The 22,357-nt window shown below is 34.2% G+C and overlaps 3 protein-coding genes across 3 annotated transcripts; 2 read left to right on the forward strand and 1 right to left on the reverse strand.

Moving 5' to 3' along the window:
* Positions 1-2,636: 2,636 nt before the first annotated feature.
* LOC143590485 (vacuolar cation/proton exchanger 3-like) lies at positions 2,637-5,300 on the forward strand. Its single transcript, XM_077070950.1, has 10 exons — positions 2,637-3,307; positions 3,452-3,519; positions 3,616-3,644; positions 3,726-3,922; positions 4,000-4,212; positions 4,334-4,468; positions 4,557-4,673; positions 4,753-4,806; positions 4,889-5,005; positions 5,094-5,300. Exons 1-10 carry the CDS (start codon positions 2,990-2,992, stop codon positions 5,298-5,300), a joined length of 1,455 nt encoding a protein of 484 aa, XP_076927065.1. The 5' UTR covers positions 2,637-2,989.
* Positions 5,301-9,005: 3,705 nt separating this feature from the next.
* On the forward strand, positions 9,006-11,271 carry LOC143590481 (vacuolar cation/proton exchanger 5-like). The gene is made up of 9 exons (XM_077070947.1): positions 9,006-9,260; positions 9,369-9,436; positions 9,523-9,551; positions 9,667-9,860; positions 9,928-10,137; positions 10,222-10,356; positions 10,424-10,540; positions 10,651-10,723; positions 11,114-11,271. The coding sequence occupies exons 1-9, from the start codon at positions 9,006-9,008 to the stop codon at positions 11,269-11,271; spliced, it is 1,239 nt and encodes a 412-aa protein (XP_076927062.1).
* A 552-nt stretch (positions 11,272-11,823) lies between these two features.
* LOC143590476 (uncharacterized) lies at positions 11,824-18,156 on the reverse strand. Its single transcript, XM_077070944.1, has 21 exons — positions 18,023-18,156; positions 16,786-17,232; positions 16,428-16,630; positions 16,273-16,344; positions 16,053-16,187; positions 15,835-15,956; positions 15,558-15,722; positions 15,364-15,469; positions 15,173-15,278; positions 14,978-15,088; positions 14,729-14,892; positions 14,527-14,644; positions 14,196-14,420; positions 13,930-14,120; positions 13,456-13,623; positions 13,131-13,374; positions 12,881-13,039; positions 12,587-12,793; positions 12,300-12,494; positions 12,139-12,210; positions 11,824-12,058 (listed from the first exon to the last, which is right to left on the reverse strand). The coding sequence occupies exons 1-21, from the start codon at positions 18,068-18,070 to the stop codon at positions 11,903-11,905; spliced, it is 3,414 nt and encodes a 1,137-aa protein (XP_076927059.1). The 5' UTR covers positions 18,071-18,156; the 3' UTR covers positions 11,824-11,902.
* Positions 18,157-22,357: the final 4,201 nt, after the last annotated feature.

Consider the following 22,357-nt stretch of genomic DNA (forward strand, 5'->3'; position numbering starts at 1 on the left):
TTTAACCTTGGTACTATACTGCACGTATTTGTTAGTGATTTTAGCATCATCAAGCCATTTTGGTTAATCGGTATTTACTTAAGACAAAAGGAAATAAGAATATAGATTGATATAAGTTAGAGGGTGTGGATGACGATAATATTTTATGAGCCAAGGGGTTTTGCCCTTTGGTGGGGGTTAGATCCCGGGCAGATTCCAAGGGGCAGAGTCCCTAGTGTGGTTCTCACTAATGACGATTACATTATTGATATGCTACTGGAAGCTGTTTTGGATTTACGTCATTAATGGAAATTTATTTGTAAACTAATCCTCAGTCATAACTAACTATTAGTGGTAATCGTCATTCTAACTTAGGACAGTTTTAACAACCCAACATTTTAATGGTTCGTCCCCTACATAAGAAAGGCTATGTTCTATATTTGATACAAGTTTTCATATCATACTTTCATATTCGTTCTTGTGTGTTTCTCTTTGAATTATCCAATTAAACTTTTAACAAGTGCACTGAAAATATTTTATTCTGAAAGTGTTCAACATGATTTATAAAGATATCTAGACCCACATAAATTTCTACAAAGCCTGGAATTTTTTTATAAAATCTAATTATCATTAGTATGAATGGCATACTCACTTAACTTTTGATTCTACACAAATTTTTTTATATTATAAATTGGTTACATGATAATATCCAAACCTATTTAGCCTTTTCTATATTAACTCATCATAAAAACTTTGAACCGTAAGTTGAAGTGCATAAGCAGTAGTTAGCGCACAAGAGTTAGAGCTTGGTTTGTTTCAAGCTCTATGTTTAAAACTCGAGCTTAGTTCATTTCAAGCTCCGTGTCTAAAGCTCGAGAGCAGTTCGTGAAGCATAGTCAAGCTTGTTGAGTTTAGCTCGTGACTGACTTTGTCTAATGACACAGTTTCATTATGCAATCAATGATGTTGTTTTGTCGTTACACCAACCCACCATTGTTACAAAATTCTCTAAACCCAAGGAGAAAATTATTCCCAGAAACGTTGGTGTTTCCGTGTAAAGTAATCCAAATTCCAAACCGATAATATTCTATAATAGTTATCCAACTAATTGATGATTTTAATTCAATAACAATTCTATTCCCTTTTTTTAGTCCATCTTTGTGTGTAATACATCCACTTCAGCATCCTCATCATCTTTGCTACCTCCAATATCAGTTTTGTATACCTTTACTTTGAAACAGTCTTAGAATTGCTTTAATGTTATTTCTTAGGGGAGTGTTTAGGTACCAACGTAAGCGTTACGTCTTCTTTTTCTTGTCACTTTGCTTCTTATTTCCGTAGCTACTGTAGTTCACTATTCACACATTATTGTAGGTTAATGATACTATTAAACTTTCATCATTTTAACTACCAGCTTTAGAACCCATGTGATGCACGGGATACTTAAAATAGATACAATTAAGCTATAAAAATTAAATGATTAAAGTTAAAAAACAAACCTATATTTTATCATTAATGGTTTTATAAGTTCAAATTATATTTTCTAATGGAATATTCATACGAATACATGGTGTATTCTCACGCAACTTCTTAATAATCACGAAAAAGATGCACCTATTGATTTTATAAGTTGTAATTATTTTTTCAATGGAATAACGAATTTTAACAAAAGATGATAAAATGTTTCATTATGAATGACATAAAAAAAAATCACATATAAAACTATCATGAATAAAACACACTTTTATATTACAGTTTCGAATATTTTATAAGTTGTAATTATTTTTTCAATGGAATAACGAATTTTAACAAAAGATGATAAAATGTTTCATTATGAATGACATAAAAAAAATCACATATAAAACTATCATGAATAAAACACACTTTTATATTACAGTTTCGAATGAAAGGATGAAAACTTCATGTATCCATTGAGGTTGAATAAATATGTGAGAATATAATTGTTATTCATTTATAATTTCTTCTTGTCTTTATCATCTTAAACCTATAAATATCGTTCATTGAATTTTACCACATTCATCTCCTACACTCAAAAGTATTTGTCGTTCGTTGAATTTTACCACATCCATCTCATACACTAAAAAATATACATAAATTGATTTAATAAAAATAGATAGATATGATTTCTTTACATATATAAGTATTTTAATCATATTAACCTAGATACCCGCATATTTTAATACCCTATAATTTATGTAATTAGTTATTTGATTATAGAATGGATTGATATGTTTGATTAAGCTTACATAAATATGTTTTTATAAAAAATATAAGATAATTTGAGTTGAAAATTTATGCTAGGAATGAATTTCCAAGGGAATTATTTCTTGCGATGCAATTGTCTTAACGCTAAATATTCTATATTTTCACACTAAAAAAAACCTTTTAAGCCAAGGGCTTTAACAACAGATTGAGGTAACGTCGGCCCTCAACACATCCTTCCGAGACCCTACTAATTATACGCGTTGAACACCATGGATATTTTTTCTGAAAAACCAGTTAAAGGTCCACTTACATGCAGCTTTCATTGATCTAGTCTTTGCATTCTCTCCACACACTCTTGACACTTAATCAATTCTTTTAAGCTTTCAATTAAATTAAAGAAACCCACCCACACACACATAACAGCAACAGCATCAGCAACGTGCAAACCACAACACCCATTTTCTTCCCTTAATCTACACACCTAATATTCATATTCAATTATCTTGACAATTAATGTGTACTAAGCCGAATTCATTGACTTCAATCATACACCCTATTTTCCTCGAACCTTCCCATTTGCATCATTACGTACTTCTATCAATACCCATGTGAAATGTTAGGTTTTTTTCCTAATGCACACCAGGTGTTCGACGTTTTGCCTACTTCGAAAACTGTTTCAAAGTTAACAAATTTGGGGTCTTTTTGCTGTGATTTTTTGTGGGGTTTCATGGAACAGTTGAGATTCTAGGTTTAAGTGAAGATACAGTCAAGTTCTGCTTCTTGGATGATTGACAATTTTGTTGATAAAAAGATGGGAAAAGCCAATAATTTGCAGATGGTTGGGTTCGAGTGCCGGGTTGAACCGATGGGATCGATTGAGGGGAAGCCGATTATGGATCCGCATGATGAGGGGCATTCGGGTTCGGTATCAACAAAAAGAAATATACTTTCTGTTAAATCGGTTTCGGAAAATTGGGGAAAAATGTATATATGGAGTAGAGTATTAACCAGCATAAAGGTTGCATTTTTATCCGATAAGATTAGTTTACTTATACCTTTTGGCCCATTAGCAATACTGGTTGATCACTTGACTAATCATCATGTGAGTTATTATCATTAATTTTATTGTTGTTATTACTATTATTATTATTATTATTATTATTATTATTATTATTATTATTATTATTATTATTATCATTGTTATTGTTAGTATTGTTAATTTGTTATTCACTTTCATTATTATCAGGGTTGGGTGTTTTTCTTGAGCTTATTGGGCATCATACCTTTGGCAGAACGTTTGGGCTGGGCTACCGAGTAATTGTTATCTTCATATCTTTTTATAATTTTATGTGATATCGTGTTATGAGTTATGACCGCCTTTGACTGATGTTTTGACTTGTTTTTATGCAGGCAGTTGGCTTTCTATACTGGACCTACAGGTTTGTAAGTTGTTATTAATAACTTATTAATGGTTATGTGAATTATGATATTTGCTTGGATTTCACAAACTGATATGGCAGTTGGAGGTCTTCTAAATGCTACTTTTGGCAATGCAACCGAGTTGATAATATCAATGTACGCAATGAAACATGGCATGCTTCGTGTCGTGCAACAATCATTACTCGGGTCAATTTTGTCAAACATGTTGCTTGTTCTCGGATGTGCGTTTTTCTGTGGTGGAATCGTTCATCCTAGTAAACAACAAGTGTTTAACAAGGTCAGTTTAGTAATTTTAACTTGTTGATAGTTATTGATCAAAACTTGAAATTTAAAGTATACTTAATTTGTTGGCAGTCGAATGCTGTAATGAGCTCGGGATTACTGTTAATGGCAGTTATGGGTCTGTTATTCCCAACGGTTCTTCACTTCACACACACCGAATTGCATATTGGGAGATCTGAATTAGCACTTTCAAGATTTAGCAGTTGTGTAATGCTTATAGCATATGGTGGATTTATCTTTTTTCAGCTGTCCGGTCAACAGAACGCGTATACCCCAATCAATGAGGTTGGTTAATTATAAAGAACTCGTCCTGTTAGCTACAGAGACGGTATTTACACCTTCAAAATGATATTTTTGTTTATCGGGAATATAATATTTTCTAGTACTGAGTTAAAAATAATATCAGGAAACAAGTCACGACGATGAGGGTTCAGATGATGAAGAATCTCCAGATATTTCAAAGTATGAATCCATTGTCTGGCTCAGTATCTTGACACTTGTCATTTCGGTTCTTTCTGAATATTTAGTCAACACAATTGAGGTATCCAAGTTGTTTTGATTCTATTTGAAACTATTTCTTGAATCTTTATTTGCTATTAACTTATTATAAACAATATTCTATCTTTCAGGGTGCTTCTGTTGCAATGAATATTCCAGTAGCGTTTATTAGTGTTATTCTGCTTCCTATTGTTGGAAATGCAGCAGAACATGCAAGTGCCATAATATTTGCAGTTAAAGACAAGCTTGTAAGTTCTTGCTTTCCATATATTATTTATCATAAAATCATTTATTTAAAAAATGGTTACTTGAATACCATTTGTGCAGGATATATCTTTAGGAGTTGCAATTGGCTCATCAACGCAAATTTCCATGTTTGCGGTATACTATTACACATTAAATCCATTATTCTACAATATTTTATGAACTTACTAATTTTATTATTTATTTCGTGTAACTGTAGATACCGTTTTGTGTGGTGGTTGGGTGGATCATCGGACGTCCACTGGATTTAAATTTTCAACTTTTTGAGACCGCAACACTCTTTATGACAGTTTTGGTGGTGGCTTTCATGTTGCAGGTTTGACCCTTATGAAAAAAAATCTTTAGTTTTACATGTTATGTTATTTTTGGTCAAATTTGCAGATGAATTATGTTTATGTATGCAGGATGGAACGGCTAATTACTTCAAGGGGCTAATGCTCGTATTTTGTTATTTAATAGTTGGCGCAAGTTTTTTTGTACATGTGGATCCTGAATCTATAAGTAAGTTATATAACTTCCTTCTACATTGTTGTTTGACTAAACTGTTTTTCTTCTGCATTGTTATTGGAAGTGATTATCATTTTTCCGGTTTTGCAGAAGATAAACCCTAAAGGTCATATGGTCAGCTGACCAATTCGACAGGTTCCAAAATAATGTTCCTATTTAACTTTCATGATGGTTGTAGCTTATTGCACACTACTACTATGTAATATTACAAATGGTTGTAGATATATCCAATTTCCAATATTAATTATATTATGGTATTCTTACCTTCATTATTATCTTAGAAGAGAAGCTAACTAAAATTAGCAGACAAATAAGTTAGAAAACATAAAGTAATTGAACACAAGAAGCATCTGACATGAGTAATTAAACAAAATGATCAACATAACAAACTAAGGGCCAAAATAATCTTTATAAAGGTCCCATGTGATTGATTCTCATTCATATGAACTAAGATGATCTCTTTACAAAAGAATTGGCATACACCATATAAGAAATGAAATTTTAAGTTTTTGTTTTCTTAGTAAAAGTAGGTGGAAGTATCTGATGCATTATTAGTATCCCTACAAAGAATAGACCGAGCTTTGATAATTGAGTTAGGCGATTCTAAAAGTGTTTATGGTATTGATAAATGATAACCCTGGTTACATATATGACCCTATATACAGGGTGCAATACAAAGAGAGAATATCTCTTGGAGAGAAACATACAAATATAACTAAAATCAGTACTAAAGAATATATGCTAATATCCTAGAATGAATGCTCAAACGGGATCGAAAAGTGAACATGAGACCTGGGAGACCCTTGTTGAAGATTTCTGCATGCTCTGACGAGGATGGGACACAGAGAACCCGTATGTGAACAAGACGAACTTTCTCGTAAATGAAGTGAATGTCAATCTCCACATGCTTTGTTCATTGATGCTGAACTGGAGATTCTCCGACAAATAAACAACCAAAGCGTTATCACAATAAACTTATGAAGAGGGACATGCAGTTTGAGGAGTAAATTTCATAACCAACTAGTCTCAGCTACAACATTTGTGACTCCTATATTCCTATATATTCGACTTGGTACTCGACCTAAAGATAGTATGTTGACGTTAAGAGGACCATGAAATTAAGTTATCTTCTAGGAAAACACAATAGCCAGATGTGGATCGGCGTGAGTCTAGACATCCACCCCCATCAGCATGGGAGTAGACGGTGAGGCTATAATTAGGTGAGCCAACAAACCAGCAACTATAGTCCCATCCCTGTAGGTGTCGAAGAATCCGTTTCATGAACTGAAATTGGGGCACACGTAAAGTAGGTAAACCCACTAGACAATATAAGATATATTTGGTCGAGTAAATGTAAGAAACCAAAGCGCCCTGACAAGAGTATGGTAATGGTGTCATCTGGTAGGAGTTCGCCACTAATGGCGCTAAGTTTTCAGGATGTATCCACAAGACTAACGCAGGGTTTGCAAGAAGTCATAGAAGCCTGATGTAAGATTTACCTAGTGTACTTAGCTTGAGATAAAAAGATATATTTTTTTCTCTCTGGTTGTTAATACCCAAGAAGTGGATATAGAGCACTCAGGTTTGTTATAGCAAGCGCGTGACAAGGTGCCAATGATGTTTTCAAGAGGAGCCGTATTAGATGCCGGTGAAAAAAAAAATAAGTAAAACAATCCATCCATAGTATATTAACAATATGATGATGGTTATGTGGTGTTTGTAATTGGTAAAGGTAGCATTACTTTTGAAAACCTTGTCTTTACAAATGTTGAGCATCTTGATAACTAGAACTTTAACTTGGATAGTGTAGGAAAACAATGTGATAATGACTTGAATGCTACTTTCAAACAAGTGGAAATGTGAGGAATAGACTTTACACTTGCAAATTAGGTGACCATAGCATTTGTCTTATCTCTATTCCTGAAAACTCTGCATTATGGCGTGCTAACATGCAACTTGTTAGTGAAAATGTGTTAATTAGGAAGTATAAATCCAGTTTTGATGATGATAAACATATTTAACATGTTATAAAGTTTGCTAGTAATCATTATCCATATGCATGCCACATACAAGCGATCCAATACTCAAGTTATCCATCAAGATTAGCGAGTCATCAATGGCGTCTACGAGACAAGGAAACAAGTCATACAATGAATGAACCAATACCAATGATTCGAATGATGAAAAAGAAATATAGGTTGAATTAATGGGATCGAATAAAAACGTTTTATAAAAATCAATCGGGTATTTTTGAAAATATAAATTTTTGTAAAACTAAATTCATTTTCTTAATATCTTTTATGAAACTGAGTTTATATAAATAGAAATCTCGAGACTATGTTTATAAAGACTCAAATTTGAATTTAAATAGGTAGAATCTTTTATAAGAAGAAATGTTCCAACATGAATCCATGTGGATCACATAAGACATCTTAAAATTGTTTTAAAGCCTAAAGCACTTTAAAAAAGTAAAATAATATATTTTGGTGTAAAGGCTTTCAGAATAAGGGTCAAGGGTCTTTTGTAAAAAGTTAAAATGAATGTTCAAGCTTCATCATCTATCATTCTATACTTGTTGGCATCAATACCTTATACCTTATTTGGTGAGAAGATTTAGTCACTACCTTGTAATAGTGAGACAAATTGTAAGGTGATCACCACCTAGTTCAGTGAGATGATTGTACCATATATACTAGAGAGGATTTAGTGAAGCAACTCTTGATTATACACATCGGATGTTTAAACGATGGAATGTCTTGGATTAAGTATTAATATTCCATTTGACAACGATTCTATTTGCATGACTAGTACTAGTAATAGTATAAACTACCCAACCAAATGGCACGCACGCTTAGGGAACGTGCATTATAAATGATTACTGGTATAGTCTAATACCGCCTGTTAACATAAATAATGAAAAGTATAATATTTGGATGCTAACTAAAATAACCAGGCAACCTTGATTTGAGGGCCAGAAGGCTCGAGACGACGGTTTTGCCTTCTAGCCTACTTTTGGAGGAGAAAACATCAAACTTGGTGGAGGATTGAAGGTTCAGTTGATAAACACGTTATTAGACTCACTTTTCGGGTTATCTTTTTTTGTTCTTGACATGAGCATGTTTATTTTTGTGATCATGTATTTTAAAAGAAGATAAACATATTGTATTTTAGACGAAAATAACCATTTTGGGTGTGTGGGTAAAGAATCATACTTATGTTTAGCGACTTTGCAACTTTCCGGGTATGTTTTTCGATGATGACGCGACAAAACTATCTCCATATATTATATATATAAACATAGACCAAAAACTTATGAACCTAATGAAAAAATTCCTGGCTCCGCCACTGCCAACAATTGTAATGGTTCAACGCTGGATAAAACAGTCATCTGTTTGTATTAAAACAACAATTAACACTTCGTTTTTCACAAGGAAGAACATCTCGTCTTGCAGAACACTTTTTGACTTATTCGATTATTGATTTCGCATAAAGACGAAATACTTTAATCCGAAAGTGAACTAATTAATATCGCGGAATCACTCCAGGTACGGGTAAGCAGGAACCGGCTACTAACCTAACTTATCCACATTATTACAACAGTAGGACCTTAAATGTGAATAGGAGACCAGAAATGATATTTCTAATTTCTTTGACAATTAATGCTGTTGTCTGTTGAGAGACCCATGTAAACTATATTTGGTTTTCCTCGTAGCTTCCTGAAACTTTCCTAGAAGTATGTCTCATTTTTTGTCTACTTCAAGTTATAAAGTTTTGCTTCTTGGCTTTTCAACAATTTCATTAATTAAAAAATGGAGAATGCCAATAATCTGCAGATGGTTGGATTAAGCTCCCGTGTGTTAAGTACACACCCAGAGGGGAATCCAGTTATCGAGCCACACAATGAGGGCGTTTCCGTTTCATTATCAACCAAAAGAAATATCTATATGTTTTCTATGAATGCAGTAATAACCAGCATAAATATTGCTCTTTTATCTGATAATATTTGTCTGCTTTTACCTTTTGGCCCCTTGGCAATACTGGTTTATCACCAGACTAGTCATCATGTGAGTTATTATTATCTTTGTTATTGTCGTTTTTCAACTTCGATACAAAAAAAAACACTTTTTAATCATGGCTGTTTTGACTTTTGCCTGGATTCTATCTTATATCAGGGTTGGGTCTTTTCCTTGAGCTTAATGGGCATCATACCGTTGGCAAAACATTTGGGCTGGGCCACCGAGTAATTCTTAGCTTTTGTATATTTTTTTCTGCAGTCATAATATTAAGGGTCTTTGTGATGGATCTTATGTAGATGTTTTTGTGCAGGCAGCTGGCTTTCTACATTGGACCTACAGGTTAGTTACCAGCTGTTTGTTATTCTACACGTGGTTCGGTAGCTTTAGTTTTTATATAAGCTGTTTTAATCCGTTACATGAATTATGCATTGATATTTACAAACTGAAATTGCAGGCGGGGAACTTCTGACTACTTTTGGCAATGTAACAGAGTTGATAATAACAATATGTGCAATGAAACATGGAATATTGCGTGTTGTACAGCACTCGTTGCTCGGGTCAATTTTGTCAGACATGTTGCTTGTTCTTGGATGTGCATTTTTCTGTGGAGGAATTGTTCATCCTTATAAACAACAAGTGTTTAACAAGGTCAGCTTAGTACTTTTAACTTGTTGATAATTGTTGATCAAAACTTGAAATTTAAACTTGTTGACAGTCAAATGCTGTAATGAGCTCAGGGTTACTTTTAATGACCGTTATCGGTCTGTTATTACCAACTGCTCTCCAATTCAAATACACTGAATTGTATTTTGGGCCATCAGAATTAGCACTTTCAAGATATATCAGTTGTATAATGCTTACAGCATATGGTGGATACCCCTTTTTTCAGTTGACCAGTAAGAAGTCATATACCCTGATCAACGAGGTTGGTAATTGATTAGATTCAGAAATGTATTTTTATTTAATTAAAAGATCTAATGTTGTTCTAATATCGAGTTAAAAACATCAGGAAACTAATTTGGACGACGAAAGTTCAGATGACGAGGAATCGCCAGAGATTTCAAAGTATGAATCCGTTATCTGGCTCGGCATATTTACATTTGCAATTACGGTTTTTTCTGAATATCTAGTCAGCACAATTGAGGTATTAAAATTGTTTTGATCTTATTTAAAACTATTTCCTGAATCTTTATTTATTATTATATCTTTAGGGTGCTTCTGTTGCAATGAATGTTCCCATAGAATTTATTAGTGTCATTCTGCTTCCTATTGTTGGAAATGCAACAGAACATGCCAGTGCCATCGTATTTGCAGTTAAAGACAAGCTTGTGAGTGCTTTCTTGTTTTTTCTATTAAATAATTTTGTTTATTTTATATATTTATTAATTTTTTTAAGTGGTTAAAGATAAGCTTGTGAGTGCCAATGCCTTGTGTGCAGGATATGTCTTTAGAAGTGACGTTTGGCTCATCAACAAAAATATCAATGTTCACGGTATACGTCATTTTTTGTAGTGTAGTAATAAATACTCTAGTTATTTGTGTGTTTAGTAGGTTAATTTCAATTGTGCTGGATCCCGCCACTATATATTATTATTATTTTCATAAAAAAGGCGGATCTTGCGGAATTTATCGCTCACCCTTAGGTTTTGTATTTAGACTCATAGTTTTTTTTTTTTTTTTTTAATCAAGGCAATTTTGTAATTCTATTTTTAAATTTATGAAAGGTTAATTTCATTCATTTGGTATGTTTTTTAAGTTTATTTAATAATAAAGTAAAACATTTATTAATAATCTAATTCTCTAAATAAACAAATATGATGTGGAATTTGGGAGTTTGAGAGTTTTGGGCCCTACAATATTACGGACTTACTATTTTTATTATTTGTTTCATGTAACTGTAGATACCGTTTTGCGTGGATCATTACTCGACCTAAATTTTCAACTTTTTGAGACTACAACTCTTTTTATGGCGGTTTTGATAGTGGCTTTCATGTTGCAGGTTCAGCTCTTTTATTTAATAATAATATCTTCTAGCATTTTCAGTCAAATTCGTACCTAAACTATTTTTTACGTTTGCTTCAAGGGATTAATGCTTGTATTTTGTTATTTGATGATTGGTGCAAGTTTTTTTCTACATACGGATCCTCAATCTACACGTAAGTTATATAACAGAATTGTAATGAAACTAACAGCTCAACAATTGAACTAATGGCCCTTGGACTGGCATGAATAACCAGAAGCCCCTTATGCTATTAAAACTCACTTATTTCATATCATTTGACCTTTTGACTAAACCGTTTCTTTTCTGGTTTTTGCAGAAGATAAACCTTATTAAAGCCAGCAAGCAGAATCATGGGTTCGGTATGGGCCGACCTCTCGAGTGGACTGTAATGTTCATATTTGACTTCCATGATGGTGTGGCTTTTATTGCATACTTTTTACCATGTAATACCAATGGCTGTAGATATATCCAATTTCCAATATTAAGTATATCATGGTATAACATAAAGAGAAATTGACTAAAAATAGCAGACAAATAAATAAGAAAAAATAAAGATCATTGAACAACAAGAGTATGACATTTTAAACAAAATGATTAACATAAAAACAAAATGTGATTGGTTGTTATTCTTTACAAAAGAATTGGCATGCACCATATAAAAAAGAATGAAATTTTAATTTGTATATTCTTAATAGAAGTAGGTGGAAGTATCTGCTGCATTGTTAGTATCCCTACAAAGAATGGACCGCGCCTCAACAATTGACCGAGGTGGTTCCAGATCTTTCTCTTGTAATGCATTTCCTTGCAATCTTTGCATTTGGGAAGCAAAAGTGTCATCCAAAATCTACAAATCACACAATAAATTCATGTTATTACATTGCTAGAAAATAAAAGGTTACAAAATGTTACACAACTTGAACTTACCACAAGAGCATAATACGATCCATTATACCATACACGGTTTTCCTTCCTACCCTCCAAAAACTTTAGCACAATCTACAAAACATGCATTTAAATACATCACAACATATTCTTTTTAAAATCATATGAAGATCAAGAATGATATTAATGTTAAAGTTAATCACCTGTCCCATTCTGTCCCATAAACCGTGGCAACTAGCAATGAATATTTGATTTGTAAAAACTTCATGTAAGTTGGATACTGATTCCACAAGCTGGGAACACAAAACTTGCATCCTGTCACGGATTTCACTTTCTCCATCTGCTTCCTTTGTTTCCTCGAGAATTCTTTGAAGTCGTGTGGTTCGACTCGCTTGTGTCTGTAAGAACGATTAATTTAAGAAAAAAACACTTCTTATCGACAATTAAGATAATAAATATGTATAGTTAGTTATAAGATAATATTACTTACATTACTAGTGAGCTTGACAACTACAGCCTGCATATAGTTTTTATACTTTGTTCTGAATAAAACTGTAACCGCATTCATTTGCTCTCCATAAGTTGACTTTTTATCCCCATTGACCGGAAGACAGGATGCCCATGACTTCAATTTGTCTTCTATTCTACAATGTAGAACATCAAGAATTCTCTTGATGGTGTTTAAAAAGGTTCCCAACTACCATAAAACAAAACCAAAAAAATATATTTAATTAACTTTCTTTATCTTTTAAAAAGTTAAAAACTTTATAAGTATACCACTTACTTGATTAGGAATAGTATAAAGGGCAGTTGATTGTCTTCTTGTTAATTTCTGAACTTGAATTCCAAGTCTTTTTGGAATACTATCTTTCAAAGGTGTCAAAATATCTGCATATTGTCTTTCAAGTGCTTTCATAATAGCTCTTTCAACATTTGCAACCGCCTTATAAAAACAAAAACATTTAGAATCAAAACGTATAAACGCGTGTAAATTATGTTTTGGATCAATCAAAACAAAGATCTTTAAAACTTACATTCTCCAAGACCAACGTGTATTGTGGCCATCGACTGATCACCACTTCGTATTCACTCAACATTTCTTTAATTTTCTCGTATAATTCCTCAGCAAAAGGCGAGGTTGAATAGTTTGTAATCACACCGGCCCATGGTACCTTTTCGGCTTTACATGATTCAAGTAAACAAAGTTGCATATCTTGAACCCAAACCATAATGTAATTATGGTACAAGTTTCTTGAGTCTACACCTCCTTGAGGTACACTGAAACATAAAAAATGATAACTTTATTAATTATATGATCATTTTTATTGGCATATGGAAATGGGATTTAATTAAACAGACCTAATGTTCCATGACTCAAGATTTCTTTCAAAGTCAGCAGTTGCTATAAGAAGTTCATTGACATGAGGCAGAGGACTTGAAGGAGGCCACGTGGCAAGAAATCCTTTAAGCCGTTTGCATAATTCACTGCTGTAAACTGCTGCTGTGATGCTTGACAGATCAATGGAGCTGAAAAAAGGCAAATATATGCATAATTAAAATAATGAATGTGTGAACTGTGATTATAAAAGCAACTTAATTACAACAATAGTTTAAACCTTTGAATGAAACAATTGTGTCAAATGCTTAAATATAGACTTTTTAACACCAGTAAGTGGAAATGACAAACCTAAAGAACGAAAAAAGTAAATATTTTTTGTTTGACCCGTTTGAGATAACACATGCCCCACCGAAATCAACCCAAAGCAAACAGGTCAAAATTTCCATCTCTACTAAAAACCATTACAAAAAATAATTTCATGACATAACGCATACCTTGGCAGTATGTGTTGGTTATGTATCTTGATATCTGTTTTTATTTCATCACTTAAATTTATACACAAGTTCTTCATTTTCAAATAAGCCGTTGTAATTGTTATAGAATCCATAAGAAAACCATCTGTATTGCTTGCCACAAACTCATCAGTGCCCACCATATGCTTCCTACACCTCTTTCTTGCTGCAGCCTGTAAAAGCACACAACTGTTAAACAAATAAACCTTAAATCAATAAATTAACTTAAAGATCACAAGATATTCCACCTGTAAATAGTTAGTCAACAAAGCTTGTCCATCTGGCGAAAGTATATCATGAATAAGAGTATATAATTGAACAGCTGGCACTAATGCTGGAGCAGCAGATTCTGGAATTGGAGTCAATGTGTCTGATAATCCTGTAGAAGAATTTTCATCTAAAGATTTGTAATTTTGAAAAGCAAGTGCGAGTAGACTCTCGATTTGTGTTTCACAGTCCAATAGCAAGCTTTTCTGCACAACGACAATAAAATATATATATGTTTAAAATATATGGTTGGGTGTGTATTAAAATTTCAAAAGAATCAAGAATCAAGCTTGAAACTTTAAGTTTTCATACCTCTTGTCTTGTTAGTCTTCTTTCTGTTCTAGCCTTGATAACCGGTACAAGTAGTTCATAAATGAGCTCTAAGCAATCTTTTATAGGTGTCGCAACGTTCATAACATGTGAAAGATGCCTAAAATTGATGTAAGATTATGAGATGATCAAGAAAAATTTAGAAAATATATGTTATAGTTCATTGATTAATAAATGTGACAACCTGAGTTTAGTGTATGATTCAGAAACTCCATAATAATCAGAAAATTCGGTCAACAACCATTTCCAAGGTTCAACGACCCATAAATTGCGCGCATGGAAACCTTGCGCACGCATGGCAGCCTCCAGTAGGAAATCATATGCAAGCGTTTCCACCACGGGCCCACACTGTCAAAGTTATGAAAAGAATTAACACTATGATAAAATAATTTAGAGCGAAAACTTTGGAAAAAAATTTATATGATTTTTAAACCTTGAGGTGAGTAGTTTCATCAGATGTAACTGTACTAGTGATTGAAAGTTGGACCTTCCCTATGCATTCATTGTCTTCATGATAAATTGGCCACCATTTGATTCTATCATTCTGCATATAATATAAATTGCATTAATAATCTCATTTATAAACTACATTTCAATTATTATACCATTAGATGTACTTTAAACTTACAAGATTATCATGTAAGGACGAAACTGGAATAATCGCACGACCCTGGATAATTCTCCTCTCGCTCTGCACTTCTAGCAAAAGGGCATCTCCTTGATTCTCTGGAAAACTAATGTCACATGCAATATTACAAAATACAAAGTTAGTATACAATTTTTTTCCCAAAAAATTATTTTTTTTATTATGGTACTTACAAGTCATGTGAATCACCAGTTCCAGGCCTCAAGCAAATGCCTATAGCTGATTCTGTTTCTGTATGTTCTTGAGAACTTTTAAGGTGCAATAAGCATGTAACCGGTTCTGCAACAAGACAATAATTTGTAAATATCGTATGAAAATTTGAATATTCTTGCGTTGATTAAACTATTAGGATGATTAAAGAACATACCTTCACATGGAAGTGAAAATGAAGACAGTCCTAATTTGTTAATTTTGCTTTTTACAAGCGAAGAAACATGTCGTATGTACTCAACTCCAGCTTGCACGTAAATAGCACTTTGTTGAGAGTATGTGTCCTTGAGTTTTCTCTGTAGGATGATTCTTACTCTTCTCACTGCAAAATATGCATGAATGCACATCGGTTATGAGTTAAAGAACATAAAAGTTTGAATTTGTGAAGTAAAAAAGACAGTTTCTTTAAAATAAAATGAATTGAAAAACCATACCTTCAACTTTAATCTTTCCAATCACTTTCTTTACTTTCAAGGGACATGCTTTATCTGTATTCTCAGTACCACTACTGGCAACCGGTTTAAAACCTCGAGGTTGCAACAAGAATTTGTGTAATCTAAATAAAAAGTAAACACAACCCTTTTTTAAGGCTATAAGGCTATAAATAAATGAAAAAACAGCAAAATTAAAAATAAAAAAGAAGTTAGCAAACCCGAAGGCATTGCGCAAAACTCGGCATTCATCATTTAGGAACACGGGTGCTTCTGTGCAGCCTCGTGCCCATGCATTTAGGCATAACCGAAAGCATGCATCGTATGTTATTAAAGTCTGCCATGGATTTCGACTACTGCCAAGAGTCAACATTCAGTGTAAGTGAAGTTAAATTATGATAAAAAAATAATAAGATGACTCAATCTTAAACGATATGGTACCTGTTACAATAAGGTGCAAGATCTAGTAAATTCGCTTCGCTGCAAGGCATTGACTTGATGGCTTCATTTTCCCTGCATAAAATGATTATTATCTCAACACAATGCAAAAAGTGTTGAATAACGAACATAAACAAGCATATGCTCAAATGTCTAACCTTTCACTAACCGAAGACTCCAGTTTTACATCATGAGCAAGTTTATCATCATTAATGAGGTTTTCTGGCACATTAATATCCTTTTGTGTTTGCCCTAAATACCCTGAAGATTCTTTACTTGATTCACAATCAACCTCATCAATGTGTCCTCCTTCAAAAATAGGCGGTGCACTTGGAGTTCCCAAGTCCGCTATAGGGGTACCCTACATATATCATGAATGCCAACGAAACTCAACAAAAGTTAACCTTTATAAACCTAGAAAGCAATTGACATTAACAAGCCATTTGTTCCAAATGTCAACAAAAGTCAACCTTTACAAATATAGAAAACATATGACATTAAGAAGCTTGCACTTACATAGTTGCTAACATGTGTGCTTGCTCCACCATGCCATCCGGTTTCAATAAAACTTCTTGTTTTTCTAGGAACTTCAACTGAAAGATCATCTTTAATTATCCCTCTATTCAAAGTTGACTTGTTTGGTTTAACAAAAGTTTCCTTAAAGATTTCTTCATTGAACTCTTCTCCCTCAGAGAAAGTACAGTCCATGTCATCAGAAGCGGATCCCACGCTCTCATTATGATCGCCATAATCGTCATAATCATCATCATCATCTTCATAATCATTTGTTTCAAGATTATGAGATCCAAGCAGGCTGGAATGAAATTTAAGGGGTGGTAATACATTAGAGGATTTATAAGTTGTGGAATTGAAGGAAAGAGGGGATTTTGGAAGCATGTATTCATGATCAACTGCAGTCTCACTTAATGGTGAACGGGCCCGAAGCAGGTCTTTATCTGACCCCTGCTAACACACATTCAAGATTCAGTGTTTTTTATCAAAGAAAGTTAAGAAATGATTATACTCATCAATCAATCAAGTCGGCGTATGATCAAGAATCTGAAAACTAATAAAGCGATTAGTCGTGACGACTGTTAGAGACATATTTTTCGACAATTGCAATCGTTTTAACAAAAAAGTTACCAAGAAAAACAAATTATGTTGGTATGTTATCGATAATGACCGAGAAATATTTTGTTTAGTTAGGGATATATGATCAAGAATCTGAAAAACAACAGTATGTTAGAACAAGGTCCTTCTGTCTATGATCACTGCTAGCAAAATATAACTTTTAAGTAACATGGCATTCAAAATTCAGCTCTTTAATGATTAAAAAAATAAAGAAACCATGCATAAACCCATCATTTCAATAAGAACCAACTGGGATTTATGGGCATATGATCAACTATTATTATTATTATTATTATTATTATTATTATTATTATTATTATTTTCCCTGCTACAGAGCCTTCAAGATTCAACCTTTTTCCTTGTAAACCCCAAGAAAATTGCATACAGTTGATTCTAATCACACACACATCAAGAAAATATGCAAAAATGCAAGATTTCAATGAACCTCAAAAGAAATTTATGTGTATATGATCAACAAACCAAAAGTAATGAAATAACAGTAATAAATATTCTTTCTTTCACTGACCCCTGATTCAAGATTCAATTTTTGTCCATAAAAATGCATAGAATTGATCCTAATTACACATACATCAAGAAAGCATTTTGGGTAAATTTGATGTACCTGCTTAACCCAGTTGAGTGCCGTCTCGTCTAAGCCTTCAGTGAACATTTTTACAGGAACAGAGAGAAATTAAGTGAAGAATATCAACTAGGAAACAAAATGTGAAGTGGGTTTAAGCTGGTTTTGATGATTGAACAGAGATATGAAGAAGACAAAGTGGAGCGTTTGTGTTGTAACGGCTAGTTTGAAAAGTTGCTTCATACTTACATTACTTGTTTATAGTTTTGTTTTTAACCCTACGTTTCTTAATATGTTACCGACACCCCCTCTTTTTTTATACTACTTACTTTTTTAGACTTGTTCAATGATGCTTTTGTTTTCTATTTTTGATATTTATGTTTTTGTTAAATAATTAAGAAAAGGAAAATTGGTTTATGATTGATTGTGTGTGTAAAAGAAAAACCTGACTTTCTTTAAGCAATATTATTGTTTTAATGACCAACAAAAAGATTTTATGAATAACTATCAAACGGTCTAGCAGGATACTAACCGAGCTATGGATGTTCATCATGCGAAATTTTAAATTACAGTGTTGTTATTGTAAAAGTGAAGAGAATAGGTTTATTAAAGAGCAAAAATTTACAGCATACTCTCCTTAACTTTAAAAGATATTAAGGGGGTGTTTGGTACAGAGAATGGAATTGTAGAGAAATGGAATTGCAGATAAATGGAATTGGTCTGGAGAATGAGAATTGACTGTTCTGTTTGGTAGTACAGAGATTTCAGTAGAGAAATATAGCTGAGAATCATTTCTCTTGTTTGGTACATAGGAAATAAACAGAGAATTATATCAACTTTATCATTAGCACAAGTATTTTTTTCATAACAAATATTTATTAAAAAATAAAAAACATATAAAAAGATGCATAAATTCCAACCAAAATATGCATTGATCAAACCAATTCACATACAAAACATAGTTTTTAAGCAAAAAACATCAACCATAGTTAAAACCAATTCACATACAAAACATACTTCAACCATACACAACTATCCCATTGAACCATCGGTATACAACTCGACCATCTCAATTTTCTCTTCTATTGTCAACGCAAGAAAAGAACGTCCTAGATCCACATCTTTACCAATCAAATGAGCTGCTTTGAACCGTTTTTCCGTAGTGATACCTGGTAAAGCTTTCAACTCATCACTAACCTTTTCATAGATTTCACGAGCCTCCATACCTTCTTTGCTAAGTTGTTCACCCACCATCTCCCCAAATCGAAGCAAAACTTCCTTGATATCTTTGCAAGACTCTCGATATATCTCATCTGCATCCGTGCTTCTACCTCTTTTGCGCTTGCTTGTTACACTTCCTGTTTGTCCTTCAGATCTATCAACATTTGGAACGGCTTCATCAACAAAATCAAAGTCTTCAATATCAACAGGTGAGCTTTTTTGCGTCTCTTGAACAACATCTTCTTCTCCAAGGTCAACTGCTTTACTACCAGTAGCTCTATCCTTACCGAATATGGTACACAATTTGTCATAGAATGGAAATGACTTGTCACGAAAATTCACAGCACCTTTGTGAGACTACAAGACAATTACAAATAAATTAGACTAAAATTTTAAAATCTAAAAATATATTTTTTAGAATATACTTTCACGTATTCATTCCAAACACTATCTGTAAGGCCCCGAACCCGGTGACCCTACTTTAGCGTCGGATTTACTCATAAACACAGTTCTTCAAATCAGAGTTTATTAAACTTTTCGCGGAATATAAAACGTCAATCATTTGTTACAAAACATTAAATCTTTTCTTTGATACCATAACACAAAACTTTATATTTAAAACATCTTTACTTCTTTCTTCAGATGCCAGCCGTTCAATCCATGACGTGTGTCATCCTCATGCTAACTCTATAATCAGCTCACCTGCGTGCATACTAAAAGTCAGCTACGCTGAGTGAGTTCTAGTTAATCGAACGCCATACAATACATACACATACACACATATCCGTAGATACATATCCATACTTCACTAGTTACCCTTCTGTTCTACTTACATACTTGCTACCATACATACATACATATCTACAATCACTAACCTCAGTCTACCGAGAGTACGTTCATAGTTCACCGTCTATACCTGTACTCAAGGTCGTGAACACGTACAAGGTTCGCAGTCCTTACCCATGTTCACCATTTATGGTACGTACAAGGATCGCGGTCCTTCCCTATACCATAGTACATCCACAACACGTACAAGGTCCGCAGTCCTTCCCTATGTTGCAACCTAATTCATAGCACGTACGAGGTTCGCCGTCCTCCCCTATGCTACAAAATCAGCACGTATAAGGTTCACATTCCTTTCCTATGCTGAAATACATCCACAACACGTACAAGGTTCGCAGTCCTTCCCTATGTTGCAACCTAATTCATAGCACGTACGAGGTTCGCAGTCCTCCCCTATGCTACAAAATCAGCACGTATAAGGTTCACAGTCCTTTCCTATGCTGAAATACATCCACAACACGTACAAGGTTCGCAGTCCTTCCCTATGTTGCAACCTAATTCATAGCACGTACGAGGTTCGCAGTCCTCCCCTATGCTACAAATACAGCACGTATAAGGTTCACAGTCCTTTCCTATGCTGACGCCTATCTACATTACGTATAAGGTTCGCAGTCCTTGTCTACGTTTACATATATCATCTACTTCACGTATAAGGCTCGCAGTCCTTAACTACGCCATCACCAGCCGAGTCTATGTCCGACAGAAGCTAGAGGGATTTGCCATCCTAACTTACTATGTCGAACGTAGAACTCACATGCCATTCGTGTACCTATATACACATACTTACATTATAACATAAGAACACTCTAGGCATTCTTTACCTCATTCATTTAACAACCATACCCCTTGTCGTTACGTGCAATATCCGAAGATCGTTCACGCCCCGACAAGTATTCATTTGAAATATTCATACATCTTCGATATATAATATTCGTACCTTTATTTTTAACCTGACAGTACGCGCAATATTCGAAGATCGTTCGCGTACCGACAAACAATCATTCATATCTATCACACATATCACATATGACATACACTTATCACTTAGGATAAATGTATTAACAACACATCGAGTATGCACACAGCCCCGAAAACATAACAAGGAATGGGGCTAGAAACTCACCTGAACACGGTTACGTTCACCGTTAATCGTAATCCCTTTCTTCAGCTGTGCACGGCTGACTGTATAACAAGTACACGTATCAAACAACTATCACTACTCATATCATCTTTACAGTCTTAACTACTACCCACAACGAACGGGGGTCCGGGGGCAGCGCCCCTGGCAGCGGGGTCTAGGGGCGGCAGCCCCTAGCAGGGTCCAAGGGGCAGAGCCCCTGGTTGGGGTCGAGATGCCAGGTCAGCTTGGAAAAATTTTATTTACATTAACTGTCTTAACACATTTTCCATTAGGTTTTTAATTCATTTTCTAAGCGAACTTAACTTTAGGCGAAGTTATCATCAGGCGAACTTAACTTTACAGCGAAGTTGCCATCAGGCGAACTTAGCTTGCAGGCGAAGTTAAACCTTAGGCGAACTTGGCTTCAGGCGAAGTTATCATCAGGCGAACTTAACTTTACAGCGAAGTTGCCATCAGGCGAACTTAACTTTACAGCGAAGTTGCCATCAGGCGAACTTAGCTTGCAGGCGAAGTTCATCAGGCGAACTTAGCTTGCAGGCGAAGTTCGTCACTTTGAAGGCGAAGTTGCCCAGATAAAGGCGAAGTTGCCCAGATGAAGGCGAAGTTGCCCAGACAGCCGCTGTTTTAGTTTCTGATCGGCATTTCGAGCGATTTTAACACCCTTGCTATGGTTCAATCTCACCCACTACGCTTCCCGACCATTTTCGGTCGCTTATACACTAAAAAAGCTTGGATCTTTAAACTTCAAAGATCAAGAATCATACCTTTGAGCTTGTTGGATCTCGTTAACCTGCTAGCACACTAATCTTTTTCTCTTGGACCTGCCCGATTCTTCCCTTGGCTCGGCCCGGTTCCGGCGAAGTTAGTGTGTGGTGTGTGTGTTAGGGAGTTTGGTGAAAAATGAAAGATATTTTGGGTTTAGGGGATATTTATATCCCTGAAATCCCATGGACCTAAGGCCCATTTTTATTTAACCCATCTCTATTAATCCAAGTCCATAACCCACATCCATTATCCGACACTAGCCCGACCCATACCAACTCCTATTCTTTTATTTATTTCCTGATAACCCGAGTAAACTTTCCCTCTATTATTAAGTAACATAATTAATATTACTTGGAAATTTCGGGATGTTACACTATCATCGGCAATAATACAACATTTTTGTTCAT

Source organism: Bidens hawaiensis, unplaced genomic scaffold (genome assembly GCF_021521415.1).
Source record: "Bidens hawaiensis isolate Kalapana, Puna unplaced genomic scaffold, B.hawaiensis_p1.1 tig00038606_1, whole genome shotgun sequence".
In the NCBI taxonomy this organism is placed as follows: Eukaryota; Viridiplantae; Streptophyta; class Magnoliopsida; order Asterales; family Asteraceae; genus Bidens; species Bidens hawaiensis.

Excerpts from the sequence above, each read along its gene's own strand:
- LOC143590485 (XM_077070950.1), top strand. The coding sequence starts at position 2,990 with ATGATTGACAATTTTGTTGATAAAAAGATGGGAAAAGCCAATAATTTG. Across the intron at positions 3,520-3,615 it reads CGTTTGGGCTGGGCTACCGA|GCAGTTGGCTTTCTATACTG; the intron begins GTAATTGTTATC and ends GTTTTTATGCAG. Across the intron at positions 3,923-3,999 it reads AACAACAAGTGTTTAACAAG|TCGAATGCTGTAATGAGCTC; the intron begins GTCAGTTTAGTA and ends ATTTGTTGGCAG.
- LOC143590481 (XM_077070947.1), top strand. The coding sequence starts at position 9,006 with ATGGAGAATGCCAATAATCTGCAGATGGTTGGATTAAGCTCCCGTGTG. Across the intron at positions 9,437-9,522 it reads CATTTGGGCTGGGCCACCGA|GCAGCTGGCTTTCTACATTG; the intron begins GTAATTCTTAGC and ends GTTTTTGTGCAG. Across the intron at positions 9,552-9,666 it reads TTTCTACATTGGACCTACAG|GCGGGGAACTTCTGACTACT; the intron begins GTTAGTTACCAG and ends CTGAAATTGCAG.
- LOC143590476 (XM_077070944.1), bottom strand. The coding sequence starts at position 18,070 with ATGTTCACTGAAGGCTTAGACGAGACGGCACTCAACTGGGTTAAGCAG. Across the intron at positions 14,421-14,526 it reads GAAGACTAACAAGACAAGAG|AAAAGCTTGCTATTGGACTG; the intron begins GTATGAAAACTT and ends GTCGTTGTGCAG. Across the intron at positions 13,624-13,929 it reads AACCAACACATACTGCCAAG|CTCCATTGATCTGTCAAGCA; the intron begins GTATGCGTTATG and ends GCCTTTTTTCAG.